Source organism: Camelina sativa, chromosome 17, assembly GCF_030686135.1.
Source record: "Camelina sativa cultivar CO46 ecotype springtype chromosome 17, ASM3068613v1".
Lineage (NCBI taxonomy): Eukaryota > Viridiplantae > Streptophyta > Magnoliopsida > Brassicales > Brassicaceae > Camelina > Camelina sativa.
This window is the reverse complement of record NC_141896.1, coordinates 4,987,516-5,009,925: the sequence shown is the minus strand read 5'-3', so window position 1 is coordinate 5,009,925 and position 22,410 is coordinate 4,987,516. Positions and strand designations below refer to the sequence as shown.

At 36.0% G+C, this 22,410-nt stretch overlaps 8 protein-coding genes across 8 annotated transcripts; 4 read left to right on the top strand and 4 right to left on the bottom strand.

The window, feature by feature from the left end:
* Window positions 1–333: 333 nt before the first annotated feature.
* LOC104755474 (putative lipid-binding protein AIR1B) lies at window positions 334–2,774 on the top strand. The gene has a single exon (XM_087494618.1). It carries the CDS (start codon window positions 397–399, stop codon window positions 826–828), a length of 432 nt encoding a protein of 143 aa, XP_087350744.1. The 5' UTR covers window positions 334–396; the 3' UTR covers window positions 829–2,774.
* Window positions 2,048–2,774, top strand: LOC104755473 (putative lipid-binding protein AIR1B). Its single transcript, XM_010477863.3, has one exon. It carries the CDS (start codon window positions 2,048–2,050, stop codon window positions 2,477–2,479), a length of 432 nt encoding a protein of 143 aa, XP_010476165.1. The 3' UTR covers window positions 2,480–2,774.
* A 4,559-nt stretch (window positions 2,775–7,333) lies between these two features.
* LOC104755472 (cytosolic calcium-binding protein 2) lies at window positions 7,334–8,130 on the bottom strand. Its single transcript, XM_010477862.2, has 2 exons — window positions 8,031–8,130; window positions 7,334–7,863 (listed from the first exon to the last, which is right to left on the bottom strand). Exons 1-2 carry the CDS (start codon window positions 8,043–8,045, stop codon window positions 7,465–7,467), a joined length of 414 nt encoding a protein of 137 aa, XP_010476164.1. The 5' UTR covers window positions 8,046–8,130; the 3' UTR covers window positions 7,334–7,464.
* A 3,059-nt stretch (window positions 8,131–11,189) lies between these two features.
* LOC104755471 (rho GDP-dissociation inhibitor 1-like) lies at window positions 11,190–13,232 on the top strand. The gene is made up of 5 exons (XM_010477861.2): window positions 11,190–11,683; window positions 11,825–11,891; window positions 12,258–12,482; window positions 12,583–12,707; window positions 12,915–13,232. Exons 1-5 carry the CDS (start codon window positions 11,495–11,497, stop codon window positions 12,984–12,986), a joined length of 678 nt encoding a protein of 225 aa, XP_010476163.2. The 5' UTR covers window positions 11,190–11,494; the 3' UTR covers window positions 12,987–13,232.
* Window positions 13,233–14,296: 1,064 nt separating this feature from the next.
* LOC104755468 (uncharacterized) lies at window positions 14,297–14,877 on the top strand. The gene has a single exon (XM_010477858.3). The coding sequence runs from the start codon at window positions 14,423–14,425 to the stop codon at window positions 14,753–14,755; it is 333 nt and encodes a 110-aa protein (XP_010476160.1). The 5' UTR covers window positions 14,297–14,422; the 3' UTR covers window positions 14,756–14,877.
* Window positions 14,878–15,060: 183 nt separating this feature from the next.
* LOC104755469 (BAG family molecular chaperone regulator 5, mitochondrial) lies at window positions 15,061–15,833 on the bottom strand. The gene has a single exon (XM_010477859.3). It carries the CDS (start codon window positions 15,831–15,833, stop codon window positions 15,171–15,173), a length of 663 nt encoding a protein of 220 aa, XP_010476161.2. The 3' UTR covers window positions 15,061–15,170.
* A 157-nt stretch (window positions 15,834–15,990) lies between these two features.
* On the bottom strand, window positions 15,991–19,400 carry LOC104770884 (fumarylacetoacetase). The gene is made up of 15 exons (XM_010477860.2): window positions 18,870–19,400; window positions 18,603–18,681; window positions 18,455–18,513; window positions 18,233–18,357; window positions 18,066–18,140; window positions 17,743–17,818; window positions 17,527–17,626; window positions 17,384–17,443; window positions 17,200–17,270; window positions 17,065–17,127; window positions 16,896–16,960; window positions 16,715–16,811; window positions 16,498–16,623; window positions 16,285–16,360; window positions 15,991–16,194 (listed from the first exon to the last, which is right to left on the bottom strand). Exons 1-14 carry the CDS (start codon window positions 19,074–19,076, stop codon window positions 16,298–16,300), a joined length of 1,266 nt encoding a protein of 421 aa, XP_010476162.1. The 5' UTR covers window positions 19,077–19,400; the 3' UTR covers window positions 15,991–16,194; window positions 16,285–16,297.
* On the bottom strand, window positions 19,317–21,884 carry LOC104755467 (leucine-rich repeat extensin-like protein 1). Its single transcript, XM_019239675.2, has one exon. It carries the CDS (start codon window positions 21,774–21,776, stop codon window positions 19,635–19,637), a length of 2,142 nt encoding a protein of 713 aa, XP_019095220.2. The 5' UTR covers window positions 21,777–21,884; the 3' UTR covers window positions 19,317–19,634.
* Window positions 21,885–22,410: the final 526 nt, after the last annotated feature.

Here is a 22,410-nt window from a genome sequence, read left to right as displayed (position 1 = left end):
CGACAACGTATTAAATCCCAAAACTAAAAGAAACTGTACTAATCTGTACTAATCAGTACTAATCAATTAATACACCCATACAAAATTTTCAGATTGTAGACCAACAAAAACTGACATCACAAGTATAATTTCGTATATTCATATACTTATGGACAATATTTAAACTTTCGTGTACATTTCAATCATATAATCTTTTTATTAATTGTAATCAATAAAATAATGACAATGGTAGTCAATCATTCATAATTTTATCATAAAAAAACTTCCAATAATATCTTATGGACGCTCTTGGGCTTTCCTTAAAACTACTATAAAACCTATCTCAACTCCCTTCGTTTTTCTCCACACCCAATTCACTCACAACATAGCTAGTGAACAGTATCTCCTAAACAAAGAATGGCTTCAAGAACCACAAGCTCCATAGCCCTTTTCTTGGCTCTCAATCTCCTCCTTTTCACAACAATCTCCGCCTGCGGTAGCTGCACTCCGTGCGGTGGAGGTTGCCCCTCTCCCAAGCCAAAGCCAACCCCTAAACCTAAACCAACCCCAAGCCCTAGCTCTGGCTCGAAGAAGTGCCCTAAAGACACCCTCAAGCTCGGTGTCTGCGCTAATGTGCTCAACGGCCTCCTCGACTTAACCCTTGGCAAGCCACCAGTCGAGCCATGCTGCAGCCTCATCCAAGGACTCGCCGATGTTGAAGCAGCCGTTTGCCTCTGCACCGCCCTTAAGGCTAACGTTCTTGGAATTAACCTGAACCTCCCAATCTCTCTAAGTCTGCTCCTCAATGTTTGCAGCAAACAACTTCCTTCTGGCTTCCAATGCGAATAACCATGCATATTGATATATAATTTAAACACACTTATGTGTATATTTATCTTCTTGTTTTAAAGAGACAAGGTGAATCTTTATACTCTTATTATTGTGTCTTTATATATTTTACTTGGGTGATTTCTTCTATTCTTCTTGTTATGGTGTTCACGGAGTCTTTTTTTCTCTTTCGGTGTGGTCCGTATGATTCTTGAAATTTTACAGTTTTATTATTTCCTATTACTCTTATTGGGGATATTGCTGTATTGGTTTGTATTACGATTCTATGAATTAATAAAGCATTAAATTTTATTTTATGCATTCATTATTGTTTGAATATTGTGTTTTATGGTCTATATATAGTATATCTGCTACCCATATATTTTTGTTCATAATTGTATACATTTAACCCGTAGCCAATATATTAAATTTAATGAATATGTAATTCTGATCGAATTTGATATCAAGTAATCGATATATACAATAATCTTACTATATACAAATTTTGAATATTTATGCAATTAACGACAGCTAGACGAATGTTTGTAGATATGAAGATGTCTTCGGTATATGTGTGTGCAGTGTGGCGCTTCGTTTTACTATCATGATCCATCTTATCTTGTTTTGCATTTGTTTGTGAAGGGCACAAGGGAACCAGCATATATTGTCAGTCACTATCACATGGTTTCTATGGCTACCATGCATTTATAAATTATCATCATACGAAAGACATATTGAAAAAGAAAAAAAAAATTAGAAAGTCGATCTACATACTTTGGTGTAGTTTAATGTACATTGAAGAACATTCACATACAGACTTTCTTTTCAAATTTAAAAGCCTAGAAACGTATAAATCAGAAATTATATATAGAACTTAGAAATGTGATATGACATGAAGTCAGACTAATAATACAGCAGTCATAATTCGGAACAAAACGTACGTACATAATATTTAGTTGGAATCGATCATGTTTCGTATCAATTACAAGACAACGTATTTATCCCAAGACTACATCGGTTAATACATCCTACAAAATTTTTAGATTGTGGATATAAAAAAACAAAAACATTGACATCACAATTAACTTATGGACAATCAATCATTCATATTTTTATTATAAAAAAAAAAATCCAACAATATCTTATGAAACCACTATAAGACCTATCTCAATTCCCTTCATTTTCTCCACACCCAATTCACTCACAACATAGTTAGTGAACAGTATCTCCTAAACAAAGAATGGCTTCAAGAACCACAAGTTCCATATCCCTTTTCTTGGCTCTCAATCTCCTCCTTTTTACAACAATCTCCGCCTGCGGTAGCTGCTCTCCGTGCGGTGGAGGCTGCCCCTCTCCCAAGCCAAAGCCAACCCCTGAACCTAAACCAACCCCAAGCCCTAGCTCTGGCTCGAAGAAGTGCCCTAAAGACACCCTCAAGTTCGCTGTCTGCGATAATGTGCTCAAAACCGTCTTCCACTACACCCTTGGCAAGCCACCAGTCGAGCCATGCTGCAGCCTCATCCAAGGACTCGCCAATCTTGAAGCAGCCGTTTGCCTCTGCACCGCCCTTAAGGCTAACGTTCTTGGAATCAACTTGGACCTCCCAATCACTCTCAGTCTGCTCCTTAATGTTTGCAGCAAAGAGCTTCCTCCTGGCTTCCAATGCGAATAACCATATGGATATATAATTTAAACGCACTTATGTGTATATTTTATCTTCTTGTTTTTAAAGAGACAAGGTGAATCAATGTACTCTTATTATTGTGTCTTTATATATCTTAATTATGTGGTTTCTTCTATTCTTCTTGTTATGGTGTTCACTGGAGTCTTTTATGTCTCTGTCTGTGTGATCCGTAAGACTTAAGATTTACAATTTCATTGTTTCCTATTACTCTTATTGGGGATATTGATGTATTGGTTCCTATTGCGATTCTATGAATTAATAAAACATTAATTTTTTCTGAAAATCGTTTAAAATAAAGTTAATCTCAGTATATGAGAGTATATTTCTAACCAGTTTATTTCTGGTAGAATAAATTTCTGAAAACTGTGGCAACTACATATATAAGACTTCTAGAAATATAAAAAAATTAAACATTGTTATGTATCAAGTCAATAAAAAATAAAAGGCTAAGCATTAGAATTCCAAAAGTTGGGTAGTTATCTAGCTACTGTAAGAAAGGGTGAGTCACGAAAATTTTTTAATTTGAAATCTAAAATATACACATCAAAGATAAGATTAATAAGAATTTATACATTAAATTTTATCTTTTTTGGTATAGATATATCATGTCGGATCCTTTTATATAAGCATGCAATAGAATAAGTTTTACTGATAGGTATAGCGAATGAATCCTTCACAAAACACCATACAGAAAGATAATTACAAGAAAACTATCAAAACTTGTCTAAAATATGTTTTTTCAATTAGAATATCACGCTACGTACACAGACCTACGTTACGTACAGTACATATGTGTCAACTCTACAATCAAAATTATAACTATTTTTTAAGTATCAATGGTAGCAAAAAAAATTATAGTTATCAGTTTGCTGGTATGTATAGTATCTATTCCCTACAAAAAATTGCAATGCAATTCACTTGAAAATTTAATAATTTCTGAATAGAAAACGGCGACTTATTTTGAGCCACAGGTACAAGGAAAGATCTTTGTCTCACACTGTGCTCTCGGGCCTGACGTCTTGATCAGTCTTTAAAATGTTGCGTCTCTTAGCCAAAAAAAAAAAAAACATTGCGTCCTTATTACTATTGTCTTCATGTGGAGGCATTAACCGCATTACACATTTTTTGGCTACCAATAATAATATAGATGCCCAAACATATACAAACAAATACCGCCAATATATACTCCTATATATAACCAAATGTGTATTGACATGTGAGGAGGAGAGAAAATTTAGTGTGTATAAAACAAATTAATGTGTTTTGACAGCGGGGAAAGGGAGTAATTCACTGGTTCTTATCTTTAGCTGAACAAAAGAAAAAGAAAAAACATAAGTTATCTGGTGTCCATAGATAGGTTGCTTAATCAATAATATTTCTAGGAAAGACGTAGATGGTTTAAGTTCAAACACCTAGGAATTAGGATTAATGAGTATTTTCTTCTTTTTCAAATATTTTCTTTGTCTTTGGTACGAAAACAAAAATGTAGTGTAAACAAAGGGGATAATAAGAAAAGTCATAGGATCGATCATAATATATTTAGATCATTATTTATTAGCTAGGCATTTCAGCAAGTCCCACTTTTTATCTAGCGTTCGAAAAATCAAGATGAAATGTTTAAAATACGTGTATATATTATCAATGTACAAAAAATTTCACCTTCTCTCTTTTTATTCCAAAACCTAATTTAGTATAATTCTTGAGTTTATTGTGCATATATATAATATAAGATAGTTTTCAGCATACATGCAATTAATGATGATAAAAAAAAACATGATAACATTTTTGGGATTATTTCGATAAATCTTGACTTTAGGATAGTGATCGTTTATCGGATGAAATAGGGCTACAAATGTGAACAAAATGGCAAAATCAGACGTAATGATACACTAAAGGAGTATATATCGTGTTTAATCGTGTATAGTATTTTGAAGTTAAAAGGGGATGACTTCAGTTATAAGTTATAACATATTCAAGATTTTTATTAAAAAAAAAAAAAAAAAACATATTCAAGAGATTTCCCAAATCTTGATCATATATAAGATCTAACTATTACCAAAAAATTCTTTTCCGTGAATAAAGAATCTAGTAAGGGATATATTGAAGAGTAAGTTATAAGATCTCTTTTGGTCGTCACATGGAAGGAAGGAACGAACATAAAGGTGTGTTTTTGTTTTGTTTCGTCTTTTCGGGATAGTAGCAAGTAGCAAGTAGAAAGTAGAAACCACTTCAATTGAAAAGTTGAAAGATACCAGATCACGTATGGTCTCAAACCACATGCATTTCGAAAGAGAAAACCATTGTGTATATATATGATTGGGACATTTATGCATATTAGTCCATTCTTTGTAAGAACGAACAGTTATCATCTTAACATTAAAAAACTCAAAGGAAAAAATGGAACAGTTAGTCAGTTATCATTTGTTATCGTTGATACAAATAAATACTATATGCATACGTACTAATAATCTCTACGTTATCTGAGGTAAGCAACATACGATGCTAGTTCGTAGAGTCCAAAAATGCTAAGGAACAGAGATTCCTTTTCACGATCACTCCAATAACTAATAAATAAATTAAACATATAGAAATTTATATAAAACAGAGGAACTTAATAACACTTTGTGAGTTTGTGTCATCACAGTTTGCTGTCACGGTGTATTGCGTGTCATTTCAGAGTTGGATGGTCCCTAAGGAGCGATTGTAAATTCGGTGGATGCACAATGAGCCCGTGAACTCTCTTTGTTTTCTTCTTACTCTTAGTTCAACGAATATCTTAGTTCAACGAATATCGCCAAAATTATTTATAATGAGGATATCGATTAATTATATGCATGAAACAGTAGAAGCAATCTCCATCTTTTGATTTTAAATCATGAACATCATTTTGTATCATGCATGGGCTAAAATCCAAAACTCAGCCGATCTCTTCACCAAATCATTACCGACATCAACATTCAAGAACCTCATACACCAGACTGGAATGCATAGACTTAAGGACTTCTAGTGATGTTTGGAACAGGGGGAGCAATGCGTGCTGTACTCTTTTTCCTTCACCATGATTTTGTCCAACTGGATTTTTCTGGTAAGATTTTAATGAGGCAACACCCCAGATTTTAAATGACGGTATAAAAAAACGAAAAAAGTACCAAAGGCAAAACTAACTTTATCACCTTTATTGAGGTCTTTGATCTTGATAAAGAGGAGACAACTTATCACAATGAGTCCGGAACCGATATCTAGCAGATCTCGGCGTCTCACAAGCTTCAGAGCGAAAAAGTAGACGGATACAAACAGATAAAATGCAACGGCGGCTCGACTCCAGTCATCACTCTTTTCGAGATGGATGGTAAATTTGTTCAATCCAAAGATGACTCCAAGCACCAAAGCAGATCTCAGAATTCCAAAGATGAATTGCAGTTTCCTATCGGCGATGTATTGGAGTAAAGTGTTTGAAACGTACATTTTTATCAAAATTTTGCAATGATTTCATTATTGTTTACAGATTTGAATCTTTAAGTATTGAGTTGTGAAATGAGAAACTTTGTTGACATGTATTGGATTTGATGAACTACTAAAATGTGTGTATTTTGTGTCTACAGATAATTTTCTCACAGTACAAACGTAATGGTCTAAGATCTGTAATAAACGATTTGTGTTTTAAGTATTACTCAAATGAATAAGATCATACTAAAATTAATGTAAGATTTGTACATCATATATTGCAACATATATTAAGATTTTCATAGCCTAATTGCAACCGGTTTGTACTAATTTACAATAGATTTTATTTATAATTATAAAATAACTAGACTGCATATGATTTATAATTAAATTATTATTTTTACTTAAATCTATGACAAATTTCGTTTTCTTTTTGATAGAAAAAAATCCATGAAAATGCAAGGTGGGCTTGGCTCATATAACATTGTTTTCCTACAGATCTCGCAGACCGACTAAAATAGGCCCAAATATATAAAACCAACACTACCATGTGAACTATATAAACGCTTTCATCTTTTGTCTATCTGGCATCTACAATTACGTATTATGTATAGACTTTCACTGATTCTACTGCTACATTTTGTATGTATGCCTCCGCTTTGAAAAGCTTCAAGTAAAAGAGTAGCTTTGTCGACGTTTGTAGTGGCGAATGGTTGCGTGAAAATACTCGCTACGGTTACAAACTTTTGTGTTCTTTTCCAGAATTGTCAGATACATATATATATTCGAATACTCTCAAAAGCATAATAAGAACAAATCGTCATGCACTTCTCGAGTTTCGTTGATGTACTCTGTAACTTTCGAAAGGGAGTAATGTGTATTAAATTTTCACGAATTCGAATTTCCATGTTAGAAAAAATATCAATTTATTTACATGCTCGCACCACGGAGATTATATATAGATTAAAAACCAAGAATCTTTTGGTAAATCCACAAAATTATTATTGGGGTAACCAAAAGATTATACTACTACTATATCAAAAGATAGAAGATTCCTACTAAAACCAAAAACGTCAGGTCGTTTGCATTCAAGATTGAAGATTCCATCATTGACCTTTTTGAAATTATATATCTTACTCATCTTGATGAAATTAAATAGAAACAATAAATTTTATTTATTAGATTCCTAGTTGGTAACGTTTATAATTAATGTGAAAAATTCCAAATAAGATCACAAACTCATACTAATAGTACATCTTAAGAAATTTCCACTGCTAATTGCAAACGTAAACGCTAAAGGCACTTGTATTATGTAAATGTATTTTTTGCATGTAAACGCAACCGCAAACGGTTTTCTATCTTCCATGTTTTAAGGTTTAAGGTTGTAATATATGTAAGAGACCCAAACATCTGATTTCATTATAATAACAAACAAAAGAAAATACATAGTTATGAGATTTTGATTAAATAAATTAAAATAGAAAACGAGATGATACCCAAAATAGGTCATATAGCTTTTTCCTTCATCTTCACTCCTCGGCCTTCTCGACGACGACGACTTCCTCAGCAGCCGCAACTTCAGTAGATTTCTCCTCCTCCACAACCGCTGGAGTCTCCGTCACCTCCTCCACAACCGCCGGAGTCTCCGTCACCTCCTCTGCTTTCTTCTCCTCCTCTACAACTGCCGGGGCTTCCGTGATCACCTCTGTCTTCACTTCTTCCTCCTCTGTTTTCTTCTCTGTTTCATCATCTTTCTTCTCTGCCTCTTCCACAACGACTTCTTTGCTCGTTTCTACGACTGGTGCTTCGGTTTCTTCTTCAGTCACGGCGGTGACGGATTCTTCAGGCTGTTGGGTCACCACTGGCTCCTCCACTGTCTTTGTTGGTACCTCAACGTTCTCTACTGCTGCTGGAGTCACTTGTTCAACCTGTAAGCGCAAAACACACCTTATTAAACGAAAAAACTGTATGCCGTTTTTCATTAGCTTAAAACAAATTGATCATTCAAATCTGGACATAATTAGAGTAACAAAGATAATGACGTACAGATAGAGATTTATAATCTGACTTAAGAAACAATATATAAAGACAATACCTCAACGGTGGCCATCTCGAAATGAAGAAGCTAAAGAGGACAAATATATAGACAATTATAAGAAGGGGGAGAAGAAAGTGTTTGTGATGCTTTGGTGAGTGAAGAGATTTGATGAAGAGGAGAGGTATTTATAGTAGAAGCAAATCATTTACAATAATGTTTGTTAGCAAAATAAATATTAATTATTAGTTTTTTTTTGTTTGATTGTCTACAATTAATGTCAATAAAGAATCGTGATAATGAGTATTGCACATGAAAGAATCATTTTTTGCTTATATAAAAAAAAAATTGTACCATTATACACCTCATGCCACATAGGTATAGAACATCATCACTTAACCATTACTTATCAAGTTGTAATTAGAAAAAAAATATTCTTTAATCAGTTTTCAATTAAGAAATTCAACTTTAATTTACAAAAAAAAAAAAAAAAGAGCAATAGATTTTCTTGAGAAGTTTATTGTTTTCTTCTTCTGCGCGATCTCAGTGAACGTTACAACAAACCTTTCATGCTATTAACGTTTGATCTCTCAATTAAACTGAACGTTACAACATCTCATGTGAACGTTGACCACTTTTAGAAATCCCATCAGTTAAAGCTTAATTCTACCATTAAATGTTCTTTAGACTAGGTACTGGAACGTTTGAATTCTACAGCATAAGATTTAGAGGTCACATTCACCTCTCTGCGTATTCAACCAAGCTCTACTCATTTTGGGATTTCGACTTATTTTAAAATTTTTGATTTTCCCTACCATTAATTTGTTTGATTTTTCACATTACATCACATGCCACGAAAGAAACAGGTTTAAAGAACTTGCTAAAAACTGTGTGTATATAAATGATTATCTTTTCAAATTTCAACATTTTGATCAGGTTTAACGAATTTAGATTGATTATATTGTCTGCCAAAGTGAATGCAATCTCTACTATTAGAGTCAAACAAAATTTGATAAATCAAAAGTAATTTTGTTTTTTTATGAATAAATTGAATCCGAAATTTGCGTATTTAAATTTTCACATAGTTATTACTTAGTACTAGTGTTCTATTTTAAACTTGGTACTATATTTGACTAGGATGACGTGGCTACAAGTTAAAGCGGGCCCGTGTGAGTGTGAGCCAGGAAGGATTCGTCATGAATGTGGACCCTTGTACATCAGTTTACTTTAACTAAATAAAGATTGATTAATATAATGATTTTAGATATTGTTTGAAATATAACGTTACAAACAATTTTTCTTCATTCGGTTGGAAAGATTGATTAGTTATGTAAAGCATATTGATGCTGGTAAAAACAAATTGTATGATTGATGTATTCTCTAATAATTTTATACTTTTTTCTTTTATTGGCAAGACTACAAGTCCTAGGTTAAAAACTCTTTTTGTAGAACCCCGAAGTTCATTATATATGATATTCACATTCCTACCATTATTTTTTTTCTCTAATTAGGTTTTATATATGTTCGTTGTTGCTGGCATCAACAAGCAGTAAATTAATTAGTTCTAAGCCAATAGATAATGTTTAGGTCTTACAAACCTTAAAACAATCTATATTTAAGGTTTACTTTTCTTTCTTTTTTTGTCGTCAATATTAATTTGGGTTTTACTTTTAGTTGTGGAAATATATAAGAAGAGCAAATTGTGATTATGATTTTTTTTTTTGTTTTTTCGAAGAAAAAGCTAAGATACAGGCAAAAGGCCACAGGCCACGTACTCATCAGTCATCACAATCTGTAAAGAATGGCCAGCAGAAAAGCTGGTAAAAAGGGTTGGACGGCTAAGATGACCCCCATGCCATTGGTCCCATTGATTGTGTATATTACTCCGAAAATTAACTAAACACCAATAATGCATAAAGGATGATGTTGCAAATTTGGAAATTTTAGGTAGAAATAGGGAGAAAAAGAGTTAGATATCTTAGGTATAAGTCAACACCGAGGGACATATCGATCAGTTATAGAAATCTACAGTACAATCTTAACATAAATAATGCATCTATCACCTCTATTGCACTGACATCACCAAAATTCAGAGGTATGAAAAAATAAGGAAATACACATATATATCCCATTCCTTCTCGGGTATAAAGTTTAATTAATAGATACAGTACTTTTATTGACGCAATTGATAAATAGCTATGATGTAGATCTGAAACGAAAGTTGCAAATAATTCACTTTTGGTGTCCCAATTATGATAAACGTCCCATATCTTGAACATGTGTAACGTTAAAGCTGGACAAAGTGAAGGATATGTGTCTGTAGAATATATTTTCTCTAACGTTTGGTTTTACACCGTTTATTTTAAAAAGAAGATTTAATCTGATGGTAGAAGATTCATATTGTAAGGTTTATCTTAGAGAAAAGGAATCTCTTCGTCGCCAAATTAGTTGGCACTTGCGACTTGACAGTGATGAACCTTTACGAAATTCCATTTTTTTTTTAATAATAGGGTATTTACAAGTGTCAATCTGAAAAGGTCCGATTTTGCTCGACCAATATATAGCCAAAAAAAACAAAACTTATAGTATATTTTTAGACTACAAGTTTATACCTGATGTCATTTCTATGCTATATACAATATCGTAAAAACGAAGTGGTGGATCATGGATGTAAAGTTCACATACCATTAGACTTGGGGCTTGAGGCCTAACTAAATGGCCCGATAAATTCTCCCTCTCTCTTTAATACCCCTGATTTTTAGACTAATACCTCTCCATCGCTACTAGTCGTCTACGACTTACGAGGTTCGCTGGTTGTCTCATGATGGTTTAGACCAATGTTTCCTGCCGCTGTGTCTTAGACTCAAAACACAACATATTTCAATAATATGGTGCAGTTATATATTATAAAGATCTTTTGTCTCGTACATGTATTAAAAAAATTATAACAGAATTACACAAAACTTTTTCTTATTGACAAAATAGTGTTAAAATACTTTTTCTAAACGATTTGAGTTATAATTTTATTGTATTTAGTCTCGATGAAAATACATGTATATGAGACGTGAATACGTATATCGAGCTACGTGCATGCATGCATGTACATTTAGTTAATTATATTGTACAAATTATACTATTTAGGAAAAATGAAATCCTGTGAACGGGAAGACTACAAGTCTTAGTTATAAGGATCACCACATGACTTTTTCTTCCAAATCCATATTTAAACATTCCTCAAACAAATGCACCAAATCTTTCTCCCTCTCTCGTTGTCTTATAATTTCTCTATATTTCTCTTCTTGTTACCTTCTTCTCATTCTTTTTGACGAAAAACAAATCCTATAATTAGACTCTTTATCCTCTTTTTTGAAGTCTTTTAGTTGTATCCCTTTCTTGAATTGTTTTTTGTTGCATCCTCGTCATTTACGTTGCATAACCATCTCCAGGAAATCATATCCAACCGTATAGAGACTTTATAGGGTCCAAATTATATCAGAGACCGAATAGAGATCAGGAAAGCAAACATGGGTTTGAAAGATGAAGAGAATCAAGCTGAAGGGTCTTCAGAAGAACCAAAGGGACAAGGGCTAAGCAGGAAAAACAGCCATAGCTCTATATGTCCGACTGATGATGATGACGAAGAGGAAGAGGAAGACAAGAAACTTGATATTGGTCCCATGATCGCTCTCAAAGAACAGCTCGAGAAAGACAAGGTTTTGATCTCTCATAGTGCCATGTTATCATGGTTTCATAAACCTCGATTGCATTTTGGCTATGTAATAATGGGTGATTTTGGTTTTCATATCTCTACGACAATCTAATCACTTTTCTACAATTAAAAAAAAAATGTTTAGGATGATGAAAGCTTGAGGAGATGGAAGGAGCAACTCCTAGGTAGCGTGGATCTTGAGGAGGTCGGAGGTAAATACCCGGTTTATATCATAGCAGATGAATCCGGTTAAAGAATTTCCAATGAGTACAAACTTTAATCCATCCCAAATGGCAAATGTCATATAGTCTTGCCTCTTTTAATTGTCATCAAGTGAATTAACGTAAGATAAGACTAGACCAAGTAACCATATTTTTTTGACGTCAAATAACCATATAAGAATATTATCGTCGCGAAAAATTACAAGAAAATAATGTGTCACTTTTTTATACTTAGATATATAGATAAGAGTTATTGTTTTTCTAGAGTTCACTATAGCCCACAATGAATGTTGTTTTTCAAAGAATTTGTAGATACATGTATATGTTTTGATAGAGTAACACAAAATGTAAATGCAGAAACTCCGGATCCGGTGGTAAAGATATTGACCTTAACACTTAGGTCACCGGAAAGAGAGGACATGGTACTAACGATCCCGGAAAACGGAAAACCGACTTCGAAAGGACCATGGTTCACTCTCAAAGAAGGCGCTAAGTACAGTCTTGTATTTAGTTTCCGTGTCACCAATAACATTGTGTCCGGCCTACGGTACAGCAACACAATCTGGAAGACCGGAATTAAGGGTATTTTATCTTTTACACATTCTTTTTCCACAATTACACAAACCATTATTTAGAAGCCTTTGTCTAATAATTTCTCTTTTTAACTCTTTGTGGAGAACAGTGTATAGTAGAAAGGAGATGCTAGGGACGTTTAGTCCACAGGCGGAACCTTACAATCATGTCATGTTTGAGGAAACTGCCCCCTCTGGTTTGCTTGTTAGAGGCTCCTATTCCGTTAAATCCAAGGTACCGAAACTCTCTAATAACTGACAGTTTTGAATATACTAGGCTGAGGATTTATTGCATTTTCGTGCTTTTAATAGTTACAACTTATAAGAGATAGTAATGAAAAAAAAAAAAAAAAAAGAGTTTAAGAAAAACATTAGTTTACCGTAATTTGTTAAATTGCTGGTTTATAAAGGGATTTATTATTGTCTTTCTAACAAATTTCAGTTCGTCGATGACGATAATAAGTGCTACTTGGAGAATAACTACAACTTCGACATTCGGAAGAATTGGGTGTGATCCATCACATAATTTAATTACTGGAAGAAGAGAGAAAAATAATATATATATCATTTTTAACATATTATTTCCTCTTTATTCAAATTTTTTCATAATTTAATATTTGTTCATAGAGTTCTTCACTTTTTTTTTTTTTTGATGATTCGTCATCTCACTTGATATAGACAATTTGTTTGTTTGGTTTTCTGTAAATTACTTTTTTCGGGTTATATTTTATTTTGCAAACTAGTTATAGATCGATTGAATTATACTTTGTTTCGAGAAGCAAGAATGTAATTAACATGATTTTATTTGCTGTAAAATAAATTGACTACGTCATCGTTATGGATTATAGATTTATATCAAACACATTTTTCTACTATATTTCTGTGTTACAGAAAATATTTAAAATCAAAAAAATGGTTGAAAAACTAAAAAAAAAAAAAAAAAAGATTGATCGAGAACGCATTTAAGGAAATTGTACACTTCAAGAACAATTAATGAATATATAGTTCATTGTAGTTACATGAATATACAACTAAAGAAATTGTAGATACATGTATATGTTTTGATAGAGTAACACAAAATTGTACATATACAGTTCATTGTACATATTCATTGTAGTTACATGAATATACAACTAAAGAAAATAATAAGAGATCCCAAATAATAATCCGTAAAAAAAATATTACCCTCATCCTCTATCTTTCCACGTTTCTGGAGACCATCCTCTATTTTTCCACGTTTCCGGTAGACCATGACTAACATTCAAGAGATCACGTTCTTTAATCCAGGTTTGTACGATCGCAAAAAATATGTAATTTTTTTATTTGACTATACAAAATCTGTAAACCATTGCTTATACTATTAAAACCCTAATTCTGTATTTGACTATACAAGAATCTAGTCTAAAGATACGTCTGATTAAGACCTAAATATTAGTGGTTTAATTACAACAGTTGATTGATTACAATGAATATAATTGTACAATGAATATATAGTCAATGAATATAATTGTAACTTTGTTTCGAGAAGCAAGAATATAATTAACATGATTTTATTTGCTGTAAAATAAATTGACTACGTCATCGTTATGGATTATAGATTTATATCAAACACATTTTCTACTATATTTGTGTGTTACAGAAAATAATTAAAATCAAAAAATGGTTGAAAAACTAAAAACAAAAAAAAAGATTGATCGAGAACGCATTTAAGGAAATTGTACACTTCAAGAACAATTAATGAATGCCTTACTTGAATGCATCCTTGGTGCACAGCACTATCAATCTCGTATTTAACTCTTGTGGAAGTCACTAGATAACCTAACCTAACCAAGTAATAGACTGATTATATAACTATTTTCGTATAAAACCTCTATATAAATAAAGCCAATATTATTCTCGAAGAAGATACTATAATTTCAACTCTCTCACAAACCGAAACCAAATTCCAACATGAAGAAGACCTACAAGTTTCAAAGCCTCTTCTCTTCTCTCATCTTACTCATAATCCTTCTATCGATTTCGAGAGACACCGCCGCCACCGGCTCCGGTAGTGTCTGCCGGTATCCGCCGTCACGAAACAGCTGCAAGACATGCATGGCGGAGCAAATGAATTACGTTTGTCCTAAGTGCGTGCCGGTTCTCCGATGCATGGCTCGTTGCCTTTGGGGAGGTGTGAATCAGAGGAAATGCACCACCACGTGTGGTTGCGACACCACGGCCAAGCCGTCGCTGTTCGAGTGTAAACGCTGCGTTTCCAGGTGTAAGTGTAGTTGCGCGGCTTAAGGAAAACGTAACAATCGACTTTAATTAATCCCCTCTTTGATGTTTAGAAGTAATAATAATGTATCAACTGCTGGATCTTTTGTAGTTTAACCTTTATATATGTTTATATACATGTTGATTAATTTCTCCGTACAAATTCATATATAATCAGTATTCAGTATTCACTAATCAACATACTTACGTGAGTCTATTGAATATGGATTATGGGCCCAAATTCTCCTATGATCCATGACTATATTTAGAAACTACGCGACGTTTTCATGGATGCAAGACGGCGCGTATTCCAGTTTAGATACATACAAAAAGATATAATTCGTTCGTGGTTTTAACATAAACGTAGTAAAAACAAAAAGAGAAAGGTCCTCTAATCGTACACCGCGACACACCGGATTAGTTTTTTTTTTTACCGCGGTGGTCATTCTCTGAGAAATCTCTGGAAACATCTGAAACCCAAATACTGAGCACAGAACCTCTCCATTTCCTCACCGCCTTTCTCTCTACACATCTCCTCCTCCACCGCTTCTTCCCAATACAAAGGCCACGCGCCGCCGCCGCCTTGTCTGCCGTCAACTCCTCCGATATCGTTGTAATTCCACCACTGAATTTCGTCTTTGGTCTCCGAGATCGAATCGAGTATTTCCTGCATCCCTACGATCTTGCGGCTCACTTTCCTCCGAGCTTCTCTGATCGACGGATCTAAACCAGGTACGGAGTCGAGTCTCAGAAGCAGAGACATCAGAATCTCGTTCATCCGAAGACGTTCCTTCTCATCGGTTCTAATGGCGTCTACCGTGTCTTGCCGTTGGATCATGCTCTGTACACGATTCGCTTCTCGATTGACGGATGAGATTTTATTGTATAGGTTTCGGATCCTGTGAGAACGGTAGCCAGACTGGATCCTCGCTGCTGCTGCGGCGGAGGAGGAGTTAGTCCGGACGGTGGATTTCGCCGCCGGTGATGGGGTTTCTATCGGGATTTGTTTGGTTGATGGAGCTGGAGGGGTATTATGGTCATTATAAAAAGTGTGGATAACGGTGGTGGTTGTTGCCGACGATGAGAATTTTTTTGAACTTTTCATTTTTTTTTTTTTCCTGTTTTTGATATGGATGAGAATTTTTCTGACGGTGGTCGTTATTGACTCATACTATATAACTCACACACTATTAAGTTGTAAGAGTAAGAAGACCAAATTATTCAAAGTTTTTGTGACCGACCGTTAGTAAAGGACACATTACTTACCACTCGATGATAATCGCTTTTATATAGAAAGTTATTGATATTCCGTTGTCTTTCTTTATAAAAGAAAACATTCAATAACATATTACACCAATATCGAGATGATTTTATTATTAATCGGATGGGGTTATCTACTTAATCATCATATTCATAACCCAAGTGCGTATTCGTGAGTATGAAAATCTTTCTTTTCACCATATTTCCTGCAAATAAAGTGAAAAAAAAAATGAACTAATTAATTATTATTGTGGTCCAAATAATAATAGTTCAAGGGTTATAAGGAAAATAGTTACCGGCGAGAGTAGATCAAGGGAGTGAAGGTACAATTTTCCCAGTGCAGGTTCCAAATCCGACATTATAGCCATCTCCCTGCACCAGTTTAATCATCGCCGTAGTTTGATTAACAAGTGTCAACCAAAATGTCATACAACAAGTTCACAGTTATTTGGAATTTTTGGGACATAAACAAAACGAAACTTGTGTTAATTAGCTTTATAGTCTTTTACCTTGCATAAACCTGAGAAAGTCACCTCGTCACCGTCTTGGAGAAATGTCTGAGTTGTTCCGTTGAGTGATAAAGGTTTCTGTCCGTTCCAGGTTAACTCAAGTAGGCACCCATATGAATCTGGCTCCTGCGTTAAGAATCAAGAAACAAATGTCCTTGTTATGTTTTTAGTCGTCACATGATAACGTAGAGGAGATAACCAGTTTGAAAGAGTTTACCGGTCCGCTTATAGTTCCGGTTCCAAGGAGATCACCAGGCCTTAAATTGCAACCATTAACGGTATGGTGTGCTAGCTGCTGCGTTATGGTCCAGTATCTGTCAAGAAAAAGTTTAAAAGAGTTTGAATTTTACTGCGTTAATTATATGGAGAACTAGGTAAGAGACTATAGAGGAACTCACAAGTTTTGGAAGTTGCTCTTTGTTACTACACAAGAATCATCTTTGCCAGAAGGTTTCAGTTGAACCTACAAGCGGAGAAGCATGATATTTACTTTTTATTTAATCCACCATATGACCATAATTAGTAGTTGATAGTGAAAATGAAAAATATTAAAATCCACGATGCTACCTCCAAAGAGATGTCATAATTTATAGAATCTTTCTCATCCAAATATGGCAATGGAGGTGGATCCTGCAACAATTATCTTATATTAGAGAATCAATGATTGCATGACACAAAAAGAATGTGATACCGAGTACCAACCTGCTTGGGAGCTTGAACACCGAAAGGCTCAAGCGCATCTAAGGTAACAATCCAAGGGGATACAGTAGTCCCTACAACAGAACAAATCAACATTGGCTGAAGTTCCTTGCTCAAATACTCCAACTGGTATAAATGAAACCGACGTTTTGAAGCCAATTATCAATCTTGATTACTAATTGTTTACCAAAACTCTTCCCTAGGAAAGGCCCAAGAGGCACATACTCCCACGCCTGAATATCCCTAGCTATAACAACAAACATTTCATAAAACAGGTCATGCACGGTCAAGTTAAAGATAACTCAAAGAATACTACAATGAAGTAAGTACCACTCCAGTCATTCATCAGTACTAGACCAAATATATGATCCGCTGCATTATTCACGTCAATGGGCTTTCCCAATTCATTTCCTGGACCAACCACAGCAGCCTGAATATCATGTGATAAAAGAGATTTGTCAATGGTGTAATGCTTAACTAACACCAAATAGCATCAACTGAATCATTCTAAAGCAAATCCACATAACTGATGCATCGGATGCTTACCATTTCAAGCTCAAAATCAAGTTTCTTAGATGGTCCAAAATATGGGACAGAGTTTCCTTGTGGATGGCCCTGACCTCTGGAAGAATACAAAAAAGAGAAGGGGTAAAACAACTGGAATTAGCACTTCATCATCAATTTTTTCATATCAGTTTCAGTGTAAGAATATCTTATAAAGCCTTTAACAAATTAAGAACAACTATTTTTCTTGTCAAAGCATCAAGTCTTGCATGATGCATGACTTTTAATATGACGTGTGAATCCTTAACAACCATTCTCAGTATAAGAAAACCAAAAAACATCTAATAAACACAAAATTTCCTAACCTTGGTCGAATAATGTCGGTCCCAGAGATGACAATAGATGATGCCCTTCCATGATATGCAATGGGAAGACGAAACCTGAAAAAAACATAGTAATGTCATGTAAAATTTGCAGAGTGACTCGACCATTACACGAAGAAACTCTCAGCTCAAAAGTAATATAAACGCACCAATTTGGGTTTATCGCATTTTCAGGTCCACGAAACATAAGTCCACAGTTCTTTGCGTGATGCATAGATGCAAAGAAGTCTGTATAGTCCCCAATCACCATAGGAACAATCATTTCTACTTTACTCTACAAAATCCGCACCAAACAAAGACAACATTAGTAAAATAGCTTCAAACAATCTCATCTCCGCCTGTTTCAGGAACAATTTTGTTTCAGTACTAACCATCTCATAGAATGACTTTGACCTCAAAACATCATTATCTCGTAAGATGGGTTCATTAGCTACACCAAAACATACCAAAACCTTAAAAGCCACATAACAAACTCTGCATAATTTTTTACATAAACCAATAAGATCAAACAGAGCTTACATGACAAGATTTTTTGAAGCGTAGAGCGCGCTTCCTTCCACGCAGGCCGTCCCATGGCCAAGAACTTATTCAAATTAGGCTGTAAACAGAGCACACAAACTTAAAACATTAACAACAACAGAAATAGACTAGACCAACCTGATCCTTATAAATAACATAACCCTACATCACTCATGTAGCTTAGTATGAGCAATAATCTATAACTATCAGATCCCAGGAGTCATAGTAAATTAGTAATCCGAGTTAACAGGAATCGAGAAAACGAACCTGAAGGAAGCAATCAGCGTCTTTAAGGATCGGACCATCGAAAAGCCCAGCTTCAGCAATCGCGGAGAGGTCGAGAACCAAATCGCCGATAGCGACGGCAGGACGAGGAGTGGAGTTCGATTCCGGCTTGAATACACCATAAGGGAGATTCTGGATAGGGAAGTGTGAGTCTGGACTAACATCGATAAAGGACTTCAACAACGCCATGGACGGACGATAAAAAAAAAAAACACTAAAAACGACGATATGATATTCTCCGGCGAAGTTTCCCAAGCTAATTCCCAAATCTCTCAGTAGCGAAGAGATAAAAGAGAGGACAGTTATTTCGAATTGGTAGGTAGCGTTTAGATTTTTTTTTTCTGAAGCTGCCGTTCTGAAGATGATGACTGTGACGTTGACGTCATATATAAAAATACAAAGATGACAGTTTTCACCTAAATAATTCAATTTTTAATTTTGAGGAGAGAATTTTAATATTTATCATTATTGTTTATACAGAACATTTTAATAACAGATACAAAGATAATAATTGACAGATGAACTGTGAAGTGAAACCTATATACTCTCCAATGCTGCTAATGCAGCTGTGTTAGGGGGAAAAAAGATAACAAAATATCCAAAAGAAGAGAAAAAAATATATATGGAAAGAAAAATAACTGAAATGTCTTTTTTTTTCTCTTTAAAATCAACAAAACACACAAATTAAAGTCTCGCAGCCAAAAGAATGTAATTGTGAGTAGTCGTTAATCATAAGGCAATGCAAAACTAGTAGTAAGACGGAGGAGAAGGAGGAGACGCATCATACGAGACACTTGGAATCGGTGGAAGAGACGTCTCGGGGTAGGAAATAGGAGTCGGTGGTGGTGATGATGTGTATGAATAGTCAGGAGTTGGTTCGTAAGTACTCGGTGATGCTTGTGGTGGATGCCCTTCGTTACATCCCTTTGCTGGTGGCGGAGACTGGCTTGGTGAATAGTAGTACTCAGTTGGTGGTGGAGGACTTAGTGTTTCCGATGGATAGTATACTGGTGATGGGGGTGGAGGACTTGGTGTTTCTGACGGATAGTATACAGGCGATGGTGGAGGCGGGCTTGGTGTTACTGGTGGGTAGTATACAGGCGATGGCGGTGGCGGGCTTTGTGTTACTGGTGGGTAGTATACAGGCGACGGTGGTTGCGGGCTTTGTGTTACCGGTGGGTAGTATACAGGCGACGGTGGTGGCGGGCTTTGTGTCACGGGTGCGTAGTATACCGGTGATGGTGGTGGCGGGCTTTGTGTCACGGGTGCGTAGTATACCGGTGATGGTGGTGGCGGGCTTTGTGTCACGGGTGCGTAGTATACAACAGGCGGTGGCGGAGACGATTCAGGACACGGTGGGGGTGGACTTGGTGGAGGCGGGGGTGGAGATGAGTATACGTAAGGCGGTGGCGGTGATGAGTATACGTACGGTGGAGGCGGAGATGAGTATACGTAAGGCGGTGGAGGAGATGAGTATACGTAAGGCGGTGGAGGAGATGAGTATACGTAAGGCGGTGGCGGAGAGTAAGCTCGAACGGTTGGGGACATTTTGGAATAAGGAGGCGGTGGTGGAGAGTATGCTCTGACGGTTGGCGACATCTTGGACGACGGTGGTGGTGGGGGAGAGTATGCTCTGAAAGTAGGCGACATTTTGGATGACGGTGGTGGGGGCGATGAGTACACGTAAACCGGTGGAGGAAGTGTCCGGAACTGGGGTGCCATCTTGAACGTGGGTGGTGGTGGAGAGAAGATGTTGAAGCATCCAAACTTACTGCAATCAACAGGACGAGCAAGAAGAGATGAGCACTGCTTAGCCGATCTTTGACTAGCCAAACCTATGATACAGTTCATGGAGCCGTTCACAACAGCGTCTACTAACGAACCAGCTGCGCATACAGGGGGACGACCGGTGAAGAAGTTGGAAGAGTAAGTAAAGTTCTCAAGGTTAGAAAGCTGGCAGATACTTGGAGGAATGATTCCTGCGAAGCCATTGTTAGCCACGTGAAGCTCTTCTAAGCTCTTCATGTTTCCGATGCTAGATGGTAACGGACCTTGTAGACTGTTTGAACTGATGTCGAAAACTGTCACTTTCTTGAGGTTTCCGATTTGAGGAGGTAAACAACCGGTTAAGTTGTCGTTGGAGAGGATAAGCTCGTTGAGTGTCTTCCCCATTTGACCAATACTTCCCGGTATGCACCCTCCGAGATTGTTGTCCGCAAGAACCAAAGCGGAAACAGGGGAATTCCCCATGTTCGTGGGAATTCCAAACCGAAACCGGTTATGGTTCAAGAATATAGCGTCGAGCTCTCTGTCGAAGAGCTTTGACGGGATCTTGCCTTCGAACTCGTTGTAGCGGAGATCCAAGAACTTAAGGGAAGGCAAAGAGAGGACAACCTTAGGGAACTTACCGACGAATCGGTTGTTGCTAAGATCAAGCTCGTGGAGAAGCTTCATGCGATCAAACGTGAGAGGTACTTCACCGCAAAAACGGTTTGAGTTAAGATGGAATAGAGCGAGATCAGAAAGGAGACCAAGCTCGGAAGCCAAGTAACCAGCCATGTCTGCGTGGTTGAGGTCAATGCCTGCAACGACTCTGGTTTTAGGGTATGAAGGAGAAGGAGCACAGTAGATTCCATTGTAGGAGCAAACGTCCGAGCCATTCCAGTTAGCTGTGAAGTTGAAAGGATCAGAGAAGATTGCTTTTTTCCATGACTGAAGAGCAATGTAGGCTTGACGTAGGCTCGGGTTCTCGAACTTGAGTCGCTTGTCTACTTTGATATGACTGCCCAAGCCGCTTTCATCGTCTTGGTCTGCTTTGATCTGTGATAAACAAAGGACGGAGAACAAAAGAAAGAGGAAGAAGAACGAACGAAGAGGTGGGAACAACATTGCTTATGGGTCAAGAAACCCACTTTTACTAATTATGAACATCTAATATCTCTTTGTGCTTCATCTTTATAAAACGGTTTAGAAACTCCAAAGTCGTATCTCTCTCTCTCTCCAATTTTACTCTACCTTTTTTGTTTTTTAATCTGAATTTGTCAATTAGTGACATGTTTACACGTTGAGGAAAACGTAGAGAAGACCAAAAGAGTTGACCTTTGCGCGGAGATGAAACCATCGTCACTGATTTTCTCAAACTTGGATGCACGTTCCTAAAGATTCTCCTGCTGTTGTAGAATATAATAATCAGCGTCAACGTTAAATCATATAAAATAATAGAAAGTTAAATATGATGATAACTCAAAATGACAGTACTGCACGATCTATGGAATTAGAAGCGGTCAAAGGAAGACAATCCTGCACGCACGACCGAGTAAGAACAAAACTTGGACGCATGTCTGTTCACAAAACGTGTATATATCATCATTCCTTAGATCTTTCAATCCTATGAACAAGAGTAGTTCATCAGCTGTCAAGTCTTCCTAAAGGTGAGTACTAACATAAAACCGCAAGATCCATATCTTTCTTTTTGGTGTGTATAGCATAGTTTGATATAGCGTGATCATAAACGCTCTGATCT

What these genes read in the sequence shown, in the direction of transcription:
- LOC104755474 (XM_087494618.1), top strand. Translation starts at nt 397, where the DNA reads ATGGCTTCAAGAACCACAAGCTCCATAGCCCTTTTCTTGGCTCTCAAT.
- LOC104755473 (XM_010477863.3), top strand. Translation starts at nt 2,048, where the DNA reads ATGGCTTCAAGAACCACAAGTTCCATATCCCTTTTCTTGGCTCTCAAT.
- LOC104755471 (XM_010477861.2), top strand. Translation starts at nt 11,495, where the DNA reads ATGGGTTTGAAAGATGAAGAGAATCAAGCTGAAGGGTCTTCAGAAGAA. An exon ending in GGATCTTGAGGAGGTCGGAG is followed by an intron (nt 11,892 to 12,257) that starts GTAAATACCCGG and finishes ATGTAAATGCAG; the next exon opens with AAACTCCGGATCCGGTGGTA. An exon ending in CTGGAAGACCGGAATTAAGG is followed by an intron (nt 12,483 to 12,582) that starts GTATTTTATCTT and finishes TGTGGAGAACAG; the next exon opens with TGTATAGTAGAAAGGAGATG.
- LOC104755468 (XM_010477858.3), top strand. Translation starts at nt 14,423, where the DNA reads ATGAAGAAGACCTACAAGTTTCAAAGCCTCTTCTCTTCTCTCATCTTA.
- LOC104755469 (XM_010477859.3), bottom strand. Translation starts at nt 15,833, where the DNA reads ATGAAAAGTTCAAAAAAATTCTCATCGTCGGCAACAACCACCACCGTT.
- LOC104770884 (XM_010477860.2), bottom strand. Translation starts at nt 19,076, where the DNA reads ATGGCGTTGTTGAAGTCCTTTATCGATGTTAGTCCAGACTCACACTTC. An exon ending in TTGATTTTGAGCTTGAAATG is followed by an intron (nt 17,627 to 17,742) that starts GTAAGCATCCGA and finishes CATGATATTCAG; the next exon opens with GCTGCTGTGGTTGGTCCAGG. An exon ending in ACTGATGAATGACTGGAGTG is followed by an intron (nt 17,444 to 17,526) that starts GTACTTACTTCA and finishes TTGTTGTTATAG; the next exon opens with CTAGGGATATTCAGGCGTGG.
- LOC104755467 (XM_019239675.2), bottom strand. Translation starts at nt 21,776, where the DNA reads ATGTTGTTCCCACCTCTTCGTTCGTTCTTCTTCCTCTTTCTTTTGTTC.